Source organism: Thamnophis elegans, chromosome 1, assembly GCF_009769535.1.
Source record: "Thamnophis elegans isolate rThaEle1 chromosome 1, rThaEle1.pri, whole genome shotgun sequence".
Classification (NCBI taxonomy): Eukaryota; Metazoa; Chordata; class Lepidosauria; order Squamata; family Colubridae; genus Thamnophis; species Thamnophis elegans.
Window position 1 is genome coordinate 74,747,076 of NC_045541.1, and position 21,684 is coordinate 74,768,759.

At 43.3% G+C, this 21,684-nt stretch overlaps 1 protein-coding gene across 5 annotated transcripts in view; it reads left to right on the plus strand.

Annotated features, from left to right (window-relative positions):
• CPT1A (carnitine palmitoyltransferase 1A) overlaps positions 1-21,684 on the plus strand; it is a 59,859-nt gene that overhangs the window by 21,504 nt on the left and 16,671 nt on the right. For 4 of the 5 annotated variants that reach the window (XM_032220860.1, XM_032220850.1, XM_032220879.1 and 1 more), the window contains 4 exons: positions 6,021-6,098; positions 7,226-7,333; positions 9,248-9,335; positions 14,924-15,119. In XM_032220860.1, the coding sequence (XP_032076751.1) occupies positions 6,021-6,098; positions 7,226-7,333; positions 9,248-9,335; positions 14,924-15,119 (470 nt within the window). Of the gene's footprint in view, positions 1-6,020; positions 6,099-7,225; positions 7,334-9,247; positions 9,336-10,126; positions 10,212-14,923; positions 15,120-21,684 lie in introns of all 5 variants that reach the window. The other variant, XM_032220883.1, reaches the window with a different exon arrangement.

The following is a 21,684-nucleotide window of genomic DNA, read 5'->3' on the forward strand; positions in this document are numbered from 1 at the left end:
ACCACTGCTGTCGCTGTCCAAACTGCTAGGAAAGATGATCTCCTGCATCGGCGTGGTGCCCTGGGCCAGGTTCCATGCGCGCCCTCTCCAGTGGTTTCTGCTGCCCTTCCAGAGAGCGCATACCAGTCATTCCCACATCAAGGTGCAGCTTCCGGGCAAGGCCAGGTGGTCCCTGCATTGGTGGATGTCGTCCATGCTCCTCCGGGGATGTCCATTCAAGGAGCCGGACCGCGTTCAAGTTACAACGGACGCCAGTTTATTTGGATGGGGGGCCCATGCCCTGGACAGAGTGGCCCAAGGTCGCTGGTCAGATCAGGAGCTGACGAACAGCATAAACTGGCTGGAGTTGCGGGCCATCCGTCTAGCTCTCCTGGAGTTTCGGGACATTGTATCTCATTGCCATGTGTTAATTTTGACCGACAATGTGGCTTCCAAGGCCCACATCAACCGCCAAGGGGGAACACAGTCCAGAGCTCTGATGCTGGAAGCGGAAAGGTTGTTCCATTGGGCTGAGCCCAGACTCTCATCGATTCGGGCGGAGCACATCTCGGGCGAAGCCAACACTCAGGCGGACTGGCTGAGCAGAGCGACTGTGGATCAGGGGGAGTGGCAGCTCCACCCCATTCTCTTCCAGGAACTCTCTCGCCGCTTCGGCCTACCCGAGGTGGATCTGTTTGCTCACCCGCACAATGCGCAGCTTCACCGGTTTTACTCCCGATACCAGACTCCGGGGGCGGAGGGAGTAGACGCTCTACGCAGTCGGTGGCCGGCCGGCCTTCTTTATGCCTTTCCTCCTCTCCCGATCCTTCCGTCGGTCATTCAGAAGATCTTGACGGAACAGGCGGAAGTACTGCTGGTCGCTCCGATGTGGCCCAGATGTCCCTGGTACGCAGACCTTGTCCATCTGTCCGTTTCGCGTCCTTGGAGGATTCCGGACGACCGGATTCAGCTCAACCAAGGGGCTCTCCTGCACCCGAGCCCTCAGCTGTTGCAGTTAGCCGTGTGGCACGTGAGCGGGCGATGCTAGCGGCCCTTCACTATTCGGATGAAGTAATTTCTACCATTCAAGCGGCCCGTCGCCCGTCAACTACCCGTATTTACGAGGCTACCTGGCAGGCCTTCTGTCGGTGGTGCCGGCGCACCGGGGTCAATCCCATCAGGGCCTCGGTGCCCCAAGTTCTGGATTTCTTGCAGTCCGGCCTCAACAAAGGGTTGGCGCCAAACACGCTTCGCCGTCAGGTCACAGCCTTGTCGACGGTGGTCGGGGGTGGCCAAGGCCGCTCCTTATCTCAGCACTCGCAGGTTCGGACCTTCCTTAAGGGTGCTTCCAACTTACGACCGCCGACGGTACACCGTTATCCCACGTGGGATTTGGCCTTGGTTCTCAGGGCCCTAACAGCTGCCCCCTTTGAACCTCTCCATTCCATCAGCCTCCGATTATTGACGCTCAAGACGGCTTTTCTGGTGGCCATAACATCGGCCAGGAGGGTGTCAGAGCTAGCAGCCCTTTCTGTTCGTGCGGATCTTTGCATCTTCCACCCGAACAAGGTGGTGCTTCGTTTGGATCCGACCTTTCTTCCAAAGATAAACTCGTTGTTTCACAGAACTCAGGAACTTGTCCTGCCGGACTTTTGTCCTCACCCGTCTCATCCGCAGGAACGCCAGTGGCACCATCTGGATGTTCGCAGGGCTCTTCGTCGCTATGTGAAACGTACTGCGTCGTTCCGACGATCAGAGGCTCTGTTCGTCTCCTTCCAGCCGTCTTCAATGGGACAGAAGGTGTCCTCCCACACCATCGGCCGATGGTTGAAAGCTTGCATTGCGTTGGCGTATGACACCCACTCCAGACCGGTTCCAAGGCGGATCACTCCTCATTCCACCAGGAGTGCGGCCACCACAGCGGCCTGGGCGACGCAAGCGTCCGTAGAAGAGATTTGCAGGGCGGCCACCTGGGCGTCGCCCTCACCTTTTATTCGCCACTACAAGATTGATGTCTTTGCCTCGGCTGAGGCGTCCTTTGGGCGGAGAGTGTTGCAAAGGGTCCTTCCGTCTGCGGAGGAGCCTGACCAGCCTAGCTCCCGCCCTGGGACTTAATTGCTTTGGCATATCCCATGATTGGATTCCCGGAGCAGCACACAGGAGAATGACCGTTGTCTTACCTGAATGGTCCTTCTATGGGTGCTGCGAAGGGAATCCAAACCCGCCTGCAGTTTCGGCTGGTCAGGGCTCCATTTTGATCGCGACTCTGTGACTTTCTTATTCTGACTGGACTCGACTAGGTAGTGCCAGATGGCCTGCGGCTTGATTGACAATTGACATATTGTTCCTTCGGTGGACTTCGTACGAGAACTGAATGGAAACGGAAGTCCAGTCAGAGGAGGCGTGACTTTGAAATTTGCATACTCAGTCTCAAGGCTAGAGGGCTAAGTTAACCCATGATTGGATTCCCTTCGCAGCACCCATAGAAGGACCGTTCAGGTAAGACAACGGTCATTTCCAAACTTCCGGTTGACCTGTTGGGCCTGTTTTTCACCCTCCTCAGGCTCCGGAGGCTTTTCTGAAGCCTGGAGAGGATGAAAAACGGCCTCCCCCAGCCCTCCGGAAGGCTGAAAATCAGGTGAGCTGAGGGATGCCATGCCAGCAAATATGACTCCATGTGCCACCTATGGGTTTAGGCAGTATATAAAATCAAAACATAGCACAAGGAACACAACAATAAGAAATCACTCAATGTTTTCTAGAGAAATAAGGTGCTATTCTTAATCAGGTGCTATTCTCTAGAACAGTGGTCCCCAACCTTTTTATCGCCGCGGACCAGTCAGCCTTTGATAATTTTACCATGGCCTGCTGAGCGCGCGCAGGGGTGGGGGGGCGTTGTTCGCGACGACACATTGATTGTTTATATATCATGTGCGTACCAGCGCGGGGCTCTCTTCCCTGGAGCCTTTGCGCACGGCCCAGGAGCCTTTGCGCTGCAGCGATCATGTCCCCCGGCCGCTGCAGCGATCATGGCCCCCGGCCGCTGCGCAGCCCGGTGCCAGGTACTCCACGGCCCGGCACCGGTCCGCGGACCGGGGGTTGGGGACCACTGCTCTAGAAGGCCATAAAAATGGAAGTCATTAATGCCTTGATAGATAAGCTTGATAGGGAAGCATCAACCAAGGAAACCTGCCTCTCTTCCTCCTGTTATATATCCTGATAGGAGACCTTTAGCACTTCATGTTAGTGAAGTCAATTATTTAGATGATCAATGTTAGCCTAATCGCTTTTGTTAACTTAAACTCTGAGCATGGAACCCTTAATCACAAAACTTTGAAACAAATTTGCAACATTTACTTTAATCCATCTCTGACTTGGTTTCCTGGCTTGAAAGGTGCAGTTTTTATATGATTTCCTGAAACAACTTGATTTCTACATATTTTTGTTCTAAACAATTGCACTGTGGGGGAACCCCCCCTCCCCAAATCATTAATCATAGTAGAAAAGACTGATTACCCCTCATACAATATGTAATTGAGAGTCAGTCTAATCTTTCAGTCCTTTGTGTTATTTTCTTTAGCAAGTATAACAACTTTTGATGAAGCTCATCTTCTACATGTTCATTCCCTATATTCTCTCTTTGGCTGCAATATTACTTGGAAGCCTTGCAAAAATAAATAAGCACCAGTTTCATATTATTCTGCAGTAAGCCCCCCCCCCCAAAAAAAAATACCCAACCCTCCAACAACCCATGACAGGAGCTTTTTCTTTTTTATTTAAACAATTTTTATTTGTTTTTTAAACAAACAAACATAAAAATAAAAAAACCATCTTCCTTACAAATTTTAGAAAGTGTATCAGTTGATTACAGTATTTCCATGCATCTCTTCCATAGTCTCCACCTGCTTTTCATATCAAATTGCATATTTTAAATTCACCTATATTCATGTATATCACAATTATTATATCTCAACCTTAATTTGACTCTAATTGTTTTTATGTTATTTTATATATAATATTCAAAATCTAGAATAGAATTATATAATAACATTCCATTAAATCATCCTAAAATCATCCAATCGCAATACATCTTTATAACATATTCTAAATAAAGCTTTTAAACCTCCTCTCATAATCTCCATATATTGTTTATATAAAATTTCATATTATCAAACTAATATATCTATATGTATTGTTATCATTAATCATTATTTAACTATAGCTATTGTCACTACATTTTATACATACTACTAATAAACTAAATTTAGCTTAATTTTTATTATACATTTTCATTGCATCAACCTGTATCCTTCCAGCAATAGTACTGTCTTATATCTCTTGCCATTTGTAGCATTAATGTTCTAGTTACTTTCTTAATAAATCTTGTATAAACCTCCCTTGGCAACATGCTGTTCCTTTCGTATCTCACAAAAGCTTGAAACCCAACATCTGCTCTTTCCATCAGTTTATCTTTGGTTATCACTAGTGCTTCTATAAATATTTCTCTCCTTATCTCCGTCAATTTTTCTCTCTTTTCTTCTGTGCTTTGAAGTCTGGGATAGAGTTCCAATCCATCCATCTCCCCTTTCCATATTCCGCTCTTGCCATTGCCAACCATGCTCACTTTGTTGTCAGAATCCACAGTTTTCTTATCTTTTTGCTTATTTTTTTCTTCCATCTTTTCAACTCTGTCCTCCACTTTCTTCATTTGGTAAACATCCTCAGTTTCTCCATCAGATTTTTCTGTTTTGTATTCCATATTCTCCAATCTCTTTCAATTCTCTCTGTCACAACTAATATATTTTGAATTTCAAACATAATCATTTGCAATGTTACAGTTTCTTTTTCCTGCTGGGCCATTCTTTCAATTTTGCAGATACTGCCACTATGGGGTTCAAGGCTATTTTAATAAACTTCAAACAGGTTCATTTATTATCTTTCAAGTCAAGATATTGTCTTCTCTCCAATAGCTAGTGATAGAACTTCAAAAAGGGACCTGTATAAACAACTTGTGCACTTCCTACTATCACTGTCAGTAAACAAGCTGAAAGAACCTTGAATCTCAAGTGATCAAAGAGAAAGAAGAAAAAACATGTATCCAGCCTCTAAGTGGCAGTGTAACTGCTTTTCCTCCTGTTGTTACAACCCTCTTTATAGTCATTTTTATTTTCTTCTTTATATTCCAAGCTTAAGAAAGAAAAAAAAACTTAAATGGAGATCAAAAACAATCCAATCAATCAAATCAAGCATTATTTAAAAAAGGCGAATTTTAATCCATAGGTATAAGCAAAAGTGAAAAAATAAGAAGAAAGAATTAATCCATTCAGTTTAAAAAAATAGGTAGCCCCTGCAAAAGTTTCATCCGTGAAAAAAAAAGAAATTAGAAACTGGATAACACACTAAGTTCAATGCAGATCAATCTTGCCGCCTACAGTCTTTTGTCTTTGATCTTAACTTAAATTTTTTTCTTGGGTAGTCTCTTCCTCTAATAATAAAATTTCCTCACCAATTCGACACTTTCTCTCTCCGCTTTCTTCCCGTTTTGGAGCTGTCCCAACTTCAGCAGCTTCATTAGCTGCGTTTCTGTCGCCGGAAAAAAAGGCTATTCCTGGATCTTTCAGGGACTTTGCGGTGTCCCTGAGATCAGCAGGAGGTGCCCTTCTCAATCACCATCTCTGCGGGATGGTTTAGGTCCAAATGGACCGTCCAGCGGCAGGAATTCGACTGCGTTCTCGGACCACCAAGATTGCATGTCGTGCCGTCGCAACATCAGCTCTCTTCTGACAGGAGCTTTTTCTAACAACTCTTGCCAAACATTAACCACGACGGTGTTTTTCCCCACAGGAAGAAGAAGTAAGGTTGGATGAGCTTTATTTAAGAACTGTTGGGTGGATATTGTTGCTTATGTAAACCAATACAGGCTCCCAGAGCAATCAAGATATCATAATTTGTGGCTTGTTTGAACTAATTGTATCTGAATGCCTTTTGATATTCTCTTTGAGTTTCATAGATCAATGAACCAGATCATTTCTTTGTTGTAGGTTAGTGATTGGTGGGAAGAATACATTTATCTCAGAGGACGTGGGCCTATCATGGTAAACAGTAATTACTTTGCGATGGTGAGTGAACTATTCAAATTGGCTATTCAGGTGGAATAAGGTCATAACTAGTCCCCCAACTGACATGTACTTGCCTGGATAACAATTTGTGTCTATATAGTAACAACAGATGTCATTATTTCAATGTATCCCAACGCAAATCAATGATAACATCTTACTGAAAATCCTTTTTTAATCATCTTGGTCAGTCCTAGTAAAGGTATATACTTTAGGCTTAATTTCACTAGGTGTAGGTGCTAATATTGTTGTCCTATAACATCAAAATCTGGATCTAGATGGAGGTATAAAAATAATGGTATGTCAAGGATGCAGGTGCTTTTCATTCATTCATGGCAGCTTATATGTTACGGCCATCATAACGTTTTTGATTTTGGTGTGAATTAGACAACAGGTGCTCCATTGGGTCATCATTTCAGAGGTATTTCCTTACCTAAACAGAGAAATAGAATGAGCAAGAGTTGGCAAAAAAGCAGTTGGAGCAGGAACAATTTCCCCATTAATTTCCATTCCTTTCCCAGCAGGCAAGTAAATGGCTGCTGCAGGGTGGGGGAGGAGAGGGGGGGATTGTGGCTGGGAAATTATCATGGAAAATTGAAAATGAAGATTGTGTGATGGGTAGCATCCCAGCAGCCAGTAGTACTGAAGCAGTCACAACTTCCAAGAGTCATGTGGCCTGGATTTTGAACACATTCTATAAGTTACCCTATTTGAGTATCTTGGTTCAAAAATTGTTACTCTGTGATGTACCATTTCACCCAATTAAAGGGCATGACAACAAGTTTTAATAGTATATAGATTTCACAGTATGCTTTTGCTTCAAACGGCTTTCAGAATTATCTTAGCCTTAGAAGTATATTCTCTACTTTTTAGATTATGATGATAAGAAAAGTTCCAAATAGTTTATTCTCTCTTTCCTTCCCATGTTTGGTATATTAGAGATATGACATTTAGATCATTATTCAAGTATGCTATTACAGGGAACTATAAGGGAAAAAAAACTTCCTGTATTTTCTGTGTACTTTTGTTTCTTTATTACTGCAACAATATTATTGCTTGTGGGTATCTAAAAAGTCCTCACGAACATAATACTTTAACATCTGTTCTTACCTCTTTTTGTCATCTTTCAGGATTTTCTGTATTTTACTCCAACTACTGTGCAGGCAGCTAGAGCTGGCAACGCCATCCATGCTATCTTGCTGTACAGAAGAAAACTGGATAGACAACAAATCCAGCCAGTATGTAAATTTTCCAATTTTTTCGAATCCCATAGATAAGAAGTATTATTTCTATTGATAGATTGCGAGAGAAAAATAAGACATCTGACTGTCAAATGTAAATATAATGTGTACACGACCTGATAAGATAAATGAAAAAAAGCAGGATGGTTGAGTAACAGAATTAGGGACCAAATTAAAATTAAGTATATGAGCAAGCCAGGAAGGGTGTTTTTTTTCCAGGCTCATGTAACAAGGCTATTTTTTCTTGACTTCCGATTCAGTGGGTATTTAATCCTATTCACATAATAGCAGTAAAGTTCCAATCTTAGAATTTAGGATAAAGAATTTTGGAGAGACTTTTGTGTATCCCGCAAAAAAGACTAGCATCTTTGTGTACCTGTATTGAATAGTCATCTACTTCAAGATCAGCAACTTGATGCTTACAGGCATCTTGATACCCATTGATTCCATTTTATTTATTTATACCTCCATGGCGCACAGACACCAAAATAGTGCCAGGCCATGTGTTCTCAGAAGGCTTTGGAAGAATTAAGCCATTTAATATTTTTAACTTTCTTTGAAATTAAAATTGTATTATTTTAAAAAATACATTTGAAGGCTTTCAGTGTTATACACACACACTATAATGCTAAGTTCCTAAATAAAATGATTCTACAATACTAAAAATCCAGAGGTATGCATAGGAAATACCAAATAAAGTAGCATGCTGGCCTTTATCTTTTCTATAAAAGATAGCTTCCTGCCGTTTTTTACTGATGAAGAATTGAGTATTGCTATAGAGACATGACTCTTCTATTGAACTTTCCTATTTTACTATTGTTTTCATGCCTGAAATTTAGGTGTTTATTTCTAAAGTCACAATGTGACTGTTTCAAGTGTATTTCACTGTTTGTTGTCATGAGCAGGTTTTTCAGGCTTCTCAACTGTGGGGTAGGTAGAAACTTTGGTTGATCAATATATTTATAGGTATTGAATAAATACAACACACATATATTAACATGGAGTGCTATATAGAAATAAGTGTACAATTCAACTTCCATTTTAGCTATTCCTAAGTGTAATAATCATTATGAAGTATTTTTAAATCCAGGCTATTTTCTTATATATAATGTAACAACTTCCTCTAAATACAAGGTATCTTTGTTACCATAGGAAAAAGAACTCAAGTTCTTTTGGTTATAAGGCTGTAATTGTGCTAATGCTGCAAGTATAGGTTATATTTTGTGGCCAAGGCTCTGAAATATTTGGGAACTTGCAGCAATCATGTTGGCAGAAAGAAGACATAGATGAGGGCAATGATACACACTATGCTGTGTTCTGTGAAGGATTCCCCCCCCCCAAAAAATATGGGTGTTTTTTCTATTTTTAAAATGGAAATTTGATAAATAAAAATGCTGAGAAGGAAGACCTCAAATATTCAATGCGTAGGATAGAATATGCAGAGAAAGTAAAAATGAAAGAAGGTTTGTATGCACACATACACACATAAAATAAGTTACATTTGTATGAGGCCCTTCAGTGATCTTTTCTAGCACTGTTGCTGGAGCTCTCAAATTTTGCATAATTACATAATACCTGAAAGAAAATACTTCAATACAACCTAAAAACTATCGGAAGAAAAGATACATTTTGAAAACTATACTTTTGAAAGATACTTCATCAACAGAAGGCATTTCCAGTGGAAAAATCACCTGGCAAAACCCCTCGGTTATTATTGTCAAGTTATAAACCACATAAAACTTGTTTTTTCAAATAGGAATGACCTTTTTTGGGTAATTACTCCAGGCCTGAAGAGCTCTGGGGATCCTCAGATCTTCTGGTAATCTCTCTAACCTTCACACATGATTTTTTTTTTCTTCACAACCTAATTATTTCTGTAAAACACAATTGTAATGCTCATTTGCTGCATAGATTCTTCTGATGGGATCCACTGTTCCACTCTGCTCAGCTCAATGGGAGAGGATGTTTAACACCTCCCGTATTCCAGGAAATGAAACAGGTAAGAAGAACCAGATGACAACATGGAGCACCAGAGAATTCAATGTATAAAACAATGCCAGAATTCCCTCTTAACTCTATTCTGCTGATTACAAATCTTTATATTAACACCATGCAGAGCCTGCACATTTGCATTATTCTGATTCAAAGAGGGCAAGAGACCTTTGGGTCTAGCATGGTCACCTTAACTATATCTGCCTTCTGCTTCTTGAACAAGTTGTGCCTTTTCCACAGCTTACAGAACAGCCATGTGCCTCAGGATTTTTTGGCAGCAGGATGGTAACATGTAGTTACATCTTAACATCTTTTCCACTCAAATAGTGGTTTTCCTGAGCCCATGTGGCTTCAGCATTAGCCTGGAAAAAGTGTCATTTTGTTAACCAGCAGTCAACAAATACTGTAAAGAGTCCAGTGCTAGGTATAAAGCTCCCTTGCCTGTTTTATATTCTGATGTTACATCCCTAACCTAAGGAAATGGAGTGAACTGCACACTTCAAACAATGTGGTAGCTGGTGAGTAAATCTGCAGCCAAATTAAAATAATTCACTGCCTAAAGAAAAAGATTTTAGCTTGCATTTCTACAAGTTTTGCTTGTAGAAAGAATTGCTATTGGGAAATGGCTTGCTAACTACTATGGAGATTTCATTTTGTATGATTATTAATACTTTTGTTTCCATTTCTTTAGGTCTTCTAATTTTCCACCACTTCTTTAATCTTCGTGACAGCTACACTTTCTCCTTAATTTGAAACCTTTGTTTGGGGGATATTTTCATTTTCCTTTTTTCCTTTCAGCTTATGATTTACAATACCGTCCCATTGTGCTCCTCTCAGTATGAACGTTTGTTCAACACTAGCCGTATACCAGGCATAGAGACAGGTACAGTGTTAGTCCTGTCAATATATTTGGCCCCTCTTTTACATTCTGTATATAGAAAATTACTGCAACGTATAATTGCCACATTTGCTAAAGCTGTGCGCTTTTTTCTTGCAGAAGTTACTATGCTTTTAATATAGTGCGATAAGAGATCCAGTTCTTAAAACTGTATGGGCCATTTCAGTTTGGGACATCTCAGTAAAAAGTGGATAATTAAAGAATGAATTAGGATGAGATGTCTTAGAAATTCCAATGTGCATTCCTTATACAGCTACTGAATCATTTTTTAAAAATAGCAGTAGCACTTAGACTTACAGAGTCAGCATATTGCCCCCAACAATCTGGGCTCTCATTTTACCCTCGGCCCTCGGAAGAATGGAAGGCTGAGTCAAACTTGAGCCTGGTGAGATCTGGTCTTTCAAATTGCAGGTAGCCAGGAGTCAGCAGAAGTAGGCTGCAGTACTGCATTCTAACCACTTTTGCCACTTTTATGCCACTATAACTTCATTCAAAGTGGTATAACTATATAATAAAATTGAGTACAGCAAGAACCTTTAAAAAAGTAAAACTAACAAAGAACTATAAAAATTTTGAAAAAACTTTAAGCATTGAGTGAAAGGGTTCCAATGAACTTTGATCCTGCCCTTGAAAAAAGGAAGTGTTCTTGAAGGGAACATTTATTTCATTAAGAACACATTGTAATTTATGCTGTACTTTGTGCAAGCTGGTATATGGTCCAGCACTTCCTTCTGTGGGAAGAAATAAAATAAGCAATAGAAGAGAAAATATGTAGCTCAGGATTGAATTGTGGAATCCTTTGGCTATACAAACTAACTATCCAAACCAACTTAGTAAACCAAAAGACCCAGAAGCCCAATAAAAATCCACAGGAGTCATCTTCAAATGCAGTTTTAAGGACTGGAAGAGCACAACCCATCCATGAACACCAAGTAAAATCAGAAAACACAATGGAAACTCTTTGATCTCACAACATAGGAACAGATTTAATTATAGTTTTAATTGGGCACCCTAGAACAAACTAAATTTAAAAATGCTAGGAAATTCCTGGAAGCTTTGCGCACTCACAAATCACCCATCAATAGTACATAAAAAACCCATATTTATACACCATTCAAAAGAGACAATAAAAAACTACTGTTATTTTTCAGAGTATGGCACACCTTTTTTTCTCAAAAAGGGCTGAAAATCTGGGTGTGTCTTATACATTGAATACAGAATTTTTTTCCTCCCGAAGCCCCGCCCCTTCAACAAAATGGCCATGCATACCCTTACGGAGGCTTTCAGAGAGCTCCTGGGGTCTGGGGAGGGCAGAAATGAGCAAAAAACAGACTGTGTTTTGTCCCCCCCCCCCCCCAGCACCATTCTATAAGTCTCCATAAGGCTATGCGTGCAATTTTTTTGACAAAAAATGGGCTAGGTTTTTTGCTCATTTTGCCCCCCCCAGCACTCTGCAAGCCCCCCCTCCCCAGGCTATTCATGCCTTTTTTTGGGAAAAAATGAGCCTGTTTTCGCAAAAAACAGGCCATTTTGGGGAGGTTTGCAGAGTGCAAAAACTTTTCCCCCCATCTTTTGGAAAGCTCTTCAAGTGATTGATGGGAATTACATTGATCAATTGCTATGCCAGCAGAAACAAAGTCTTAGGTGCTGCAAATTGTCAGCAATTTCCTTCTCCAGCACATGGATAAATACACCTGGAAACATCTACCTATTCTCTATCCCTACCTACCTACCAAGTATTTCTCTCTCTCTATTTCTCTCTCTATATTCCTTTATTTACCTACCTAACTACACTTTCTCCCTACCTACATACTGTATTTCTCCCTCTCTATCCCTTTATCTACCTAACTGCTCTCTCTCTCCCTCCCTACCTGCCTACTGTATTTCTCTTTATCCCTCTATCTACCTACCTACCTACTTTTTAAAAAAATTTGCCTCTGTAAAACCTTGGTGCGTCTTACACTCCGGTGCGTCTTATACTCTGAAAAATACGGTAAAAAAGAAACAAAAAAAAAAACAACAGAACACAACCTCTCAGACACCAACACCAAGCTAATCAAGGATTAACATCAGGCAAACAATCAGAAAACAATACATTAAGAAACTACCAAGGAGAAAACCACACACGCAACAAAATTGGTAGGGCAAGTTGCTATGTGTAAATAGGGAGCAAACCCGACAATTGCTAATACTGATATTACCTAGTTGCGTAATGAAACATCTGCAAGCCCTTTAAGCACCAAGGATTCCACAAAAAATATTTAGGAATGAAGAGACATTGTCCAAAATATTTTAAAATGATGAAAATATATGACAACAATTAAGTAAATTCAACATATTTCTGTAATTAAATGTATTTCAATTGTATTACATTAATAATTTGAAAGTACTATTTAATGGAGAGGAGTTGGTTTTGATTCCCAATATTGTGCATTTACCATTGACAGCCACTACTGGAAAAACAAGGGACAGATTGGTTCAGTGGTTAAGACGCTGAGCTTGTGGATCAGAAAGGTCGGCAGTTCGAATCCCTAGCATCGCATAATGGAGTGAGCTCCCTGTACTTGTCACAGCTTCTGCCAACCTAACAGTTTGAAAGTATTTAAAAATGCAAGTAGAAAAAAAGAACCACCTTTGGTGGGAAGGTAACAGTGTTCTGTGTGCCTTTGGCGTTTAGTCTTGTTGGCTACATGACCACAGAGATGTCTTCAGACAGTGGGGCTCTTCGGCTTTGAAATGGAGATGAGCACTGCCCCCTAAAGTCGGGAATGACTAACACATATGTGCAAGGGGAACCTTTACCTTTACTGGGAAAAAACAACGGTAGTAGAGTTTTCTCACAAATGGCAAAGTTTTTAGAATCCTCTGATGCTTGATCCGCCGTTTTGCCTTATATATTATAACCAAAAGAGAATAAAATTCCTGTAGAGGTTATGTAGAATCTTTTTAATACACATCATCTCACACTGGGCTTAAATAAACATATGAAACCATATTTAAACAACTGGAATAAGTAAAAAATCTATTTTTCTGCACTTCCCTGATTTAACAAAAATATATTTTTTTTAAATTATCTTCCACAAAAGATACAAGTAGAGGCATGCATGGTAACAGTTCAAATGGTTCATGTTATTTGAACTGTCTTGTAAAAATCCCATATAACACTTCATAATTGTGCCCATTTTTCCTAATCTTAAAATCACTTTTTTAATATTCTCTCAATCACTACTAATGTCTTCACTAACCTTTTTTCTTCAAAGCTTATTTTTTCTAAGTTTTTATTGGCATGTAATTCTTGATAATGAAAAAGAATAATCAAGTGCTGACCCTGAATTACAGATTATTGTGGCTTTATTTTAGAAAAATATGTAAGGGCATTGCTTTTACGTATGTGATAATTAAATTGCTAATTGTTTTAATGCATTTATTTTGAAAATGTTATCTGCAATATTTGTATGGAAATTATATAAAAGTTAATTTATGGCATTTATGTTTCTTGTTTATAAAATATCAGTTTGGTAAGATGCAGACATTTTTATTTTTTGTGATATTGAGCATATTTAAATCTTAGAAGAAGATTAAAACTAGCTTTTAGTTTGAAATGATCTAGAAGAATGAATGTTTGAATATTTTCCACGAGATTTAGAAAGAAACATCAAGACTTATTTTGCAGGGTTTAAAGATAGTCCTTGAGTTTCAACCATAATTGAGGCTACAATTACGGTCATATGTTATGAGAGCATCACACCATATGACCAGATCCAATTTTACAATCTATTTTGCAGCAGTCATTAAGGGTATTTGCTGCTGTTAACCAAACTCATTGTTTGGTTTGGGGCATTTTTTGCTGGAAACTGGCATTTTAACACCCATTTCTGAAAAAAATATGTCATAAATCACCATCATATAACTGCAGGGCAATGCCATAATGCAGGGCAGTTGGCAAGTGCCCAAAAAGAGGTGGGGAGGACAGATTAGAAATTAAGGTCATAAGTCCCATTTTGCAGTCCATTGTAACATCAAACAATCACTAAGCAATTGGTCGTAAGCTGAGGAAAAACAGAATAACAGAGTTGAAAGGGACCTTGGAGGTCTTCTAATCCAACCCCCTGCTTAGGCAGGAAACCCTACACCACTTTAGACACTTCAGGACTACATGCATATGTATGTATATTTAAATTGCTTGTACATGTGACAATTTCAGTGGTTCAACTAAGCAACTCAACCTAAATATAAAAATTGCATCACTAGTTATGACAAGATATCTTTCAGTAACATGTTGCAGGCTGGAAATTTAGTCCCAGCACTTTCCCATGACCCACCTTTAGGAAAAGTAGCACATACAAAAGCCATTAAATTACATAATTGAGTGCATAGAAGATAATCTTGACTCTATTTAAAAAGAAACTGATTTTTGTCTACTAAATTTTTTAAAAAAAATAAAAACTAAGCTGCTTTTTAATGAAAATTATAGCAAAAAGTAAACAATTCTTATGCAATTGAATGGAAGAGTTTCATTAATACCGGTAGTTGAGAGACCAAGGTCACCTTATCAATGAGATGGGCAGCATATGAATTTAATGAAAAAATAAAATAAATTAAAAAAATAGCTGTACTTGGTAGCTGAGGACTGCAATATGTAAATTCTTTTATTATTAAACCCTACAGTTATTTCAAATTTTGATTTTCAATTCTAGACACCATCCAACATTTGAAGGACAGCAAACATATTGCTGTATATCATAAGGGACGCTACTACAAAGTATGGTTGTACTATGATGGTAGACTCCTGAAACCCAGGGAGATTGAGCAGCAGGTGCAGTGGATCTTAAATGACAAATCTGAGCCTCAGCCAGGTGAAGAGAAGTTAGCAGCTCTTACTGCTGGAGACAGGTATGAAACTTGGTAATTGTGGGTTTCTTAATTTTTTTAAAATGTTTTTTTTTAAATTTACCTGATCTCTTCTTTATTCTTCCTTGATTGATACGCTTATTGTAAATTGGATTAATTGTGGGATTTAGACCCTTCTTAGCAATGCACAGTATTGCTTTTTTTAAACTGAAAGTTTGACTGTATCTCTTACTTGTAAAGCTAAGAAATGGCTGAGTGTAGGCTTTGGTAGGTTTAATTATTTATTTCAATTATTTGGTGAGGAGGATAGGGATACAACATACTGTATACACAGTGGATTGGATCCAGACATACTGAACACACTACACACAAAGTTAACATGTACATAACACACTATTGAATGTTAGCAGTATTTGAGAATGAAAGACTATGATAAATGGGTTTGAAACCAAGAGAAGGGGGATGCATTTCTTGGAGGATGGTCATGTCTATGTTACCGTCCAATACAAATTAGGAAACATGTGGCTCTTGGATCTACTAAATGCTTCAACGTTGATTTGGCATTCAAATAATATTACTGATCTCTTGTCATTTGAGCCTGAAAAAGTCCATTTTTTTCATTGCCATGTATTTTGAGAGTCAGGAAAGTCTACATAGTAGTCTGTCTGCAGCAGTTGCTAGTTCATTCTCCTGTGCGCTGCTTGGGGAATCCAAGCATGGGTTAACTTTGTCCATTAGCCTTGAGACTGAGTTATGCAAATTGCTGGTCAAGCCTCCTCTGACTGGACTGGTTCAGGTTTTTTTAACTCAGTCCAGCCTAAAGAGATGCAAATTATTCTCTCTGGGTTACTAGACAAATTCATCATTATTATTATTCAGCTTGGATTCCCTTCACCAGCTTGAGCTCCTTTCGCGGAGCGGTAAGTATCTCTACAAATAGGTTCGTTTTCTCTTCATTTGAAGTGATGGATTTTAGCGTTCCCGGAGCCTTCAGGGCCAGGGAACCTCTTTATTGGAGGCGAGGGCGTGCCGTTGTTCATTGTGGCAAGGTCGGTTCGCCGCCTTCGTTTTGTCTTGCCGAGGGAGGCTAGAGATTGGTGCACCGCACCACCCGCTCTAGCCGCTGTCCGTCACCTCCTCCTTCCCCTTGAGGTTGCCTGGTGAAGCCATATGGCTGGGCTCCCTGTATTACCTCGACCTAGAGAGCCTCTGGAAGCTGCGGCTGCGGTCGCTGGCAAGATACAAGGCAGGTTTTCTCCATTCTGGCAGCAGCCTTTGTACCTTGCCGGTTTGAATCTCCCGCCCCCGCTGTTGGTTGCAGGGGCCATTTTGGAGCCCTTTTTGCGCCGACAAACAGTCTAGCTGGACATGGCTTCATTTTCCCACCCGCAGTGATGGAAAATCACCAGATTCATTGATCCACGGAGGTCGGTTCACCACCATTCTACTGGAGCATGAGTTTGATCTCTCATGGCCTCCTGCTTCGATTGCAATCGGCATTTGGTATTTTCAGTGAACGTGAACTTGAGCCCTTTCAACCTAGCTTACATGGCAGATCGTTTTATTACCGGGCAGCGCTGGGGCTTCCACCTCTCCTCAGTTGTCCTCGGATGCCACTGGGGCCTCATCTAGAGAGGGTTGGACCACCACCAGGGCCACCAGCCACAGATCCCTTGCCACCTCAGCGGCTCCTGCCAGCGTCGCTAAGCGCACCAGTAAGACCAAGAACGGGTCTAGGGATCCCTTAGCCCCCAGGCCACCTCCCATCCTGCTGCCTGAAGGGCCTTCTACCTCCAGCCTAACTGGAATTCAAGGTTGGTCCCCAGACCCCCTCGCCCTCAGGATCTCACAACTGCAGGACCTGACTCAGGCCTTCAGGGCTCATCTGATCCTTCTGAGCCCAGCCCAGGCCCACCCCTCTCCCGTTCAGGGGCCTCAGCCACCTTTACTCCCACGGCTGCTGGCAGCAGACCGGAGGATACTTCAGAATTTGACTTCTCCCCTGGGCTCAGGGACATGATTGCCACTGCCATATCTAGGGTAGTTGATGCAGAATTGCAGCATAGGAGTCAACGCTCTAGGAATTTGATTTCTGCCAGAGAGTTACCCACCTCGCAGGCTGATCCTCCTCCTCCCTTGCCTTCCATCTACAGTGAGGGGTCTATTTTAGGGGAGGAAGGTGAGATTTTGGATTTAGAGTTATCAGATGATGATCTGATTCAGTATAAAGTTCCTTTTTCGGGCCTCTTCAGACCAGCCCTATTTAAATCTCTACTTTATAAAGCCAAGGCCACCTCCAATTTGGGGGGAGCAATCACCCAGGCCAATACCGACATGGGCCTTGATCCCACGGAGCACTTGTTCGCTGAATAAGTACAAGAACAAGAGGCTATTCCATCACCCAAATTGTTTCTGGAGGTAATCCAAAAAGAATGGTTCCAGCCCACCGCAGTCTTGCCCCCTAGTAATGGTGATAGAAAACTTTATGCTTCCACTCCGGAATTGGACACCATTTTGCAGTTTCCCACTGTTGACCCGCCGATAGCGTCCTTGGCTTCCCTGGCCCTCATTCCATTTGAGATTTCGGAGGGATTGAAGGCTGAGGACCGCAAGGCAGAGCTCGTTATTCGCAAAATGCACCAGGTGGCCTCGTTCTTCAATAGAACTTCTTTAGTTTGGTTAAGACAACTACAGGAGAGGTTAGGTCCAGAGGACTTGTGCCTTCATAAGGATGTAGTCAAACTAGTGGTGGCCTTAGAATTCTCTTCGGATGCCATGCTCAATGCGGCCAAGTTCACTTCCTGAGCTGTGGCTTCCAACATAGTGTCTCGTCGCCTGTTATGGCTACGCCATTGGCAGGGAGACGTACAATCCAAATGGCGCTTTGCCTCCACCCCCTTCAAGGGCGGTTCCCTATTCGGAGCAGCACTGGATCCTATACTGATTGAAACGAGGGACAAGCGAAAGGTACTTCCTTCGACTGCTAAGCGCACGGATCGAGGCAACAACCGTATCCTCAAAGGCAGCCCTTTCGTATTGGGGAGACAGGGTACTCCTCCCTCCCCTACACCCCTCTATCTAATAGATCCTTTTCTCAGTCCCAGGACAGGTTTCAGGACAGAGCCAATACTAGGGACAGAGGTAGAAACCATCACCAACAGCAAGCCTAGGCCCGGCGGCCCTTTCGTGGCGCCAACAACCGATCTTTTCGTAAGTACCGGTGACTTGCTAGAGGGTGGCCCTATTGGCGGACACTTAACCACCTTTGTCCACCAATGGGAAACCACAACCTCAGATGCCTGGGCTCTTCAGACCGTGAGGCTGGGCGTCACTCTGGAGTTCCTGGCCATTCCCCCAAGACGTTTCATCAAATGCCCGGTGCCCAGGTGCCAGGTAAAGCGGCGCCTGATGGACACGGAAATCCAGCATCTCATTTCCATCAGAGCAATTGAACAGGTTCCAAGGGGGCAGGAGGGTCTAGGTTTCTTTTCCATTCTATTCCCAAGACCTCAGGATGATGGCGGGCCATCCTAGACTTGAAACGGCTCAATTTCTACATAAAGTACCAAAAATTCAAAATGCAATCACTCAATAGTATTCTGGTGAGCATTCACCAAGGCGATCTCCTGACCTCCATCGACATCAAGGAGGCCTACTTGCACGTTCCAATACATCCGGCCCATCGAAGGTTTCTGTGCTTCCACTTCACGGGGCATCATTTCCAGTACCGCGCCTTACCATTCGGCCCATCATCAGCCCCGTGGACCTTCACCAAACTGCTAGCGGTGGTCGCAGCCTCGCTGAGGTCGGTTCCCATAAGAGCCAATTGTTATCTCGACGACATCTTAATCTTATCGTCGTTGTGGAATCAGGCTTATTGCGACTTATAGCTGATGATCGACGCCCTACAGGATCACGGATTTGTGCTGAACTTTCCAAAGAGCCACCTGCACTCGACCAGGTCCCTGCTACATCTCGGGACAATTATCAACTTGGAGACTTATGTGGTCTCTCTCTCTTGAGGGAGAGACAGCAGAGCCTGCAATCTCTGGTGAGTCAAGTGCTCAAGCAGAGGTCACCTTCCCTTGCAGTATTGTCCCAACTTCTAGGGAAGATTATTTCTTGCATAGATGTTGTTCCTTGGGCAAGGTTCCACGCACAACCACTGCAGTGGTATCTCTTCCCATTCCAAAGGGCTCACACCAGTCACTCTCAGGCCAGGGTTCGCTTACCGACCAAGGTGTCCCTGTCGCTCCATTGGTGGATGTCGTCCCGCATCCTCAAGGGATCCCTCTTCAAGGAACCGAAGTGGATTGTAGTTACAACGGATGTGAGCCAATTCGGGTGGGGGGCCCATGCCCTGGACCCAGTGGCGCAGGGTCAATTGGCTGAAGCTACGGGCTCTCCGCCTAGCCCTCTGATCCAACCATGTGTTAATACTCAGTGACAACGTGGTCTCCAAGGCGCATATCAACCGCCAAGGGAGCACGAGGTCCAAATCCCTGATGATGGAAGCAGAACGTCTGCACCACTGGGCGGAAAACTATCTATTGTCAGTCCAAGCAGAACACATTCGGGCACTGCGAACGTCCAAGCAGACTGGTTGAGCAGAGCCACGGTGGATCAGGCAGAGTGGCGCTTGCACCCAGCTCTGTTCCGAGAACTGTCCCGCCACTTAGGTTAACCCCCAGGTGGACCTGTTCGCTCAACCCGACACCTGCTGCGATTTTACACCAGGTACCAGGGGCGGAAGGCATCGACACCCTCCGCAGCCCTTGGCCGGAGGGCCTCCTTTATGCCTTTCTGCCGCTGCCAATTGTACCGCTGGTCATCCAGAATATTCTGGCAGAACAGGCTGAGGTGCTGCTGGTCGCACCGATGCGGCCATGGCACCCCGGTATGCAGACCTCGTCCATCTGTCCATCTCACGTCCATGGAGAATTCCGGACAGCCGGATATCCCTCTTGCAAGGAGCCCTTGTCCACCCGAATCCACAGCTGTTATAGTTAGCCATGTGGCACGTGAGCGGGCGATCCTGAATCAGCATTTCTCTGATAAGGTCATCTCCATGATCCAGGCCGCTCGCCGCTCGTCAACAACCCACATCTATGAGGCTACCTGGCATGCCTTCTGCAGATGGTGTTGAGCAACAGGTGCAGACCCAACCGGGGCAACCATACCACAGGTATTGGACTTCCTACAGATGGGCATGGACAAAGGGCTAACACCTAACACCCCCCGCCGTCAAATTGCGGCTCTGTCTACAGTGATTGGCGGTGGGCGGGGCCACCCCTATCTCGACACCCAGGGGTGTGGGCCTTCATGAAGGGAGCGGCGAACCTTAGTCCGCCTATGGTTCATCGCTACCCGACCTGGGACCTCTCCCTAGTACTCAATGCCCTTACGGCGGCTCCATTCGAGCTTATTCAGACCATCTCCCTCAGGTTACTGACCCTTAAGACTATCTTTTTAGTAGCTATCACATCGGCCAGGCGTGTGTCCGAGTTGGCAGTGCTCTCCGTCCAGGATGACCTCTGTATTTTCCATCCGAGCAGGGTCGTAGTACGTTTGGATTCAACCTTTCTTCCAAAAGTCAACTTGTGGTTCCACAGGTCACAAGAGATCACTCTCCCGGATTGCTGTCCATGGCCATCTCATCCCCGAGAACGGCATTGGCATCATGTCGACATTCGTCGTTCACTTCGCCGCTATGTGCAATGCATAGCGTCGTTCAGAAGGACGGAGGCCCTGTTTGTGTCTTTCCAACCTGCCACCATGGGCCAAAAGGCATCATTGCATACCATCGGCCGCTGGTTGAAGGCGTGTATTGCCCTAGCCTATGACTGTCAGTCCCGACCGGTTCCCAGTTGCATTACTCCCCATTCTACCAGGAGTGTGGCCACGACGGTGGCCTGGGCAACGCAAGCCTCGCTGGAGGACATTGCAGGGCAGCAACCTGGTCATCGCCGTCACCCTTTATCCGTCACTACAAGGTGGATGTTTATGCCTCAGCTGAGGCATCCATTGGACGGCGCATGCTGCAAAGGGTAGCTTCTTCGGCTACAGCACCAGACCAGCCTTGCTCCCTCCCCTGAAGTCTATTGCTTTGGCATGTCCCATGCTTGGATTCCCCAAGCAGCGCACAGGAGAACGACCATTGACTTACCTGAAAGGTCCTTCTATGTGCGCTGCGAGGGGAATCCAAACCCCTCGGCTTCGGCTGTTCTGGGCCTGGACTTCCTTTTTTTCCTATGACATTCTGACTTACCTTGACTTCTAGACTTATTTTGCTTCTCTCAAGTCAGCTGATCCTTCATGCAAAACTGAACCAGTCCAGTCACAGGAGGCGTGACCAGCAATTTGCATAACTCAGTCTCAAGGCTAATGGACAAAGTTAACCCATGCTTGGATTCCCCTCGCAGTGCACATAGAAGGACTGTTCAGGTAAGTCAACGGTCGTTTAGTTCACTCTGTCATGTTATCCAGGGTGGACAATCCTGAATAGGATTCACATCTCACATGGTGTCTTTCCTGAGATTTTCTGTATAAATGACTGCGGGATCCTACATCAAACTATAGATCACATCATGATGGGGTAAAAGCTGAG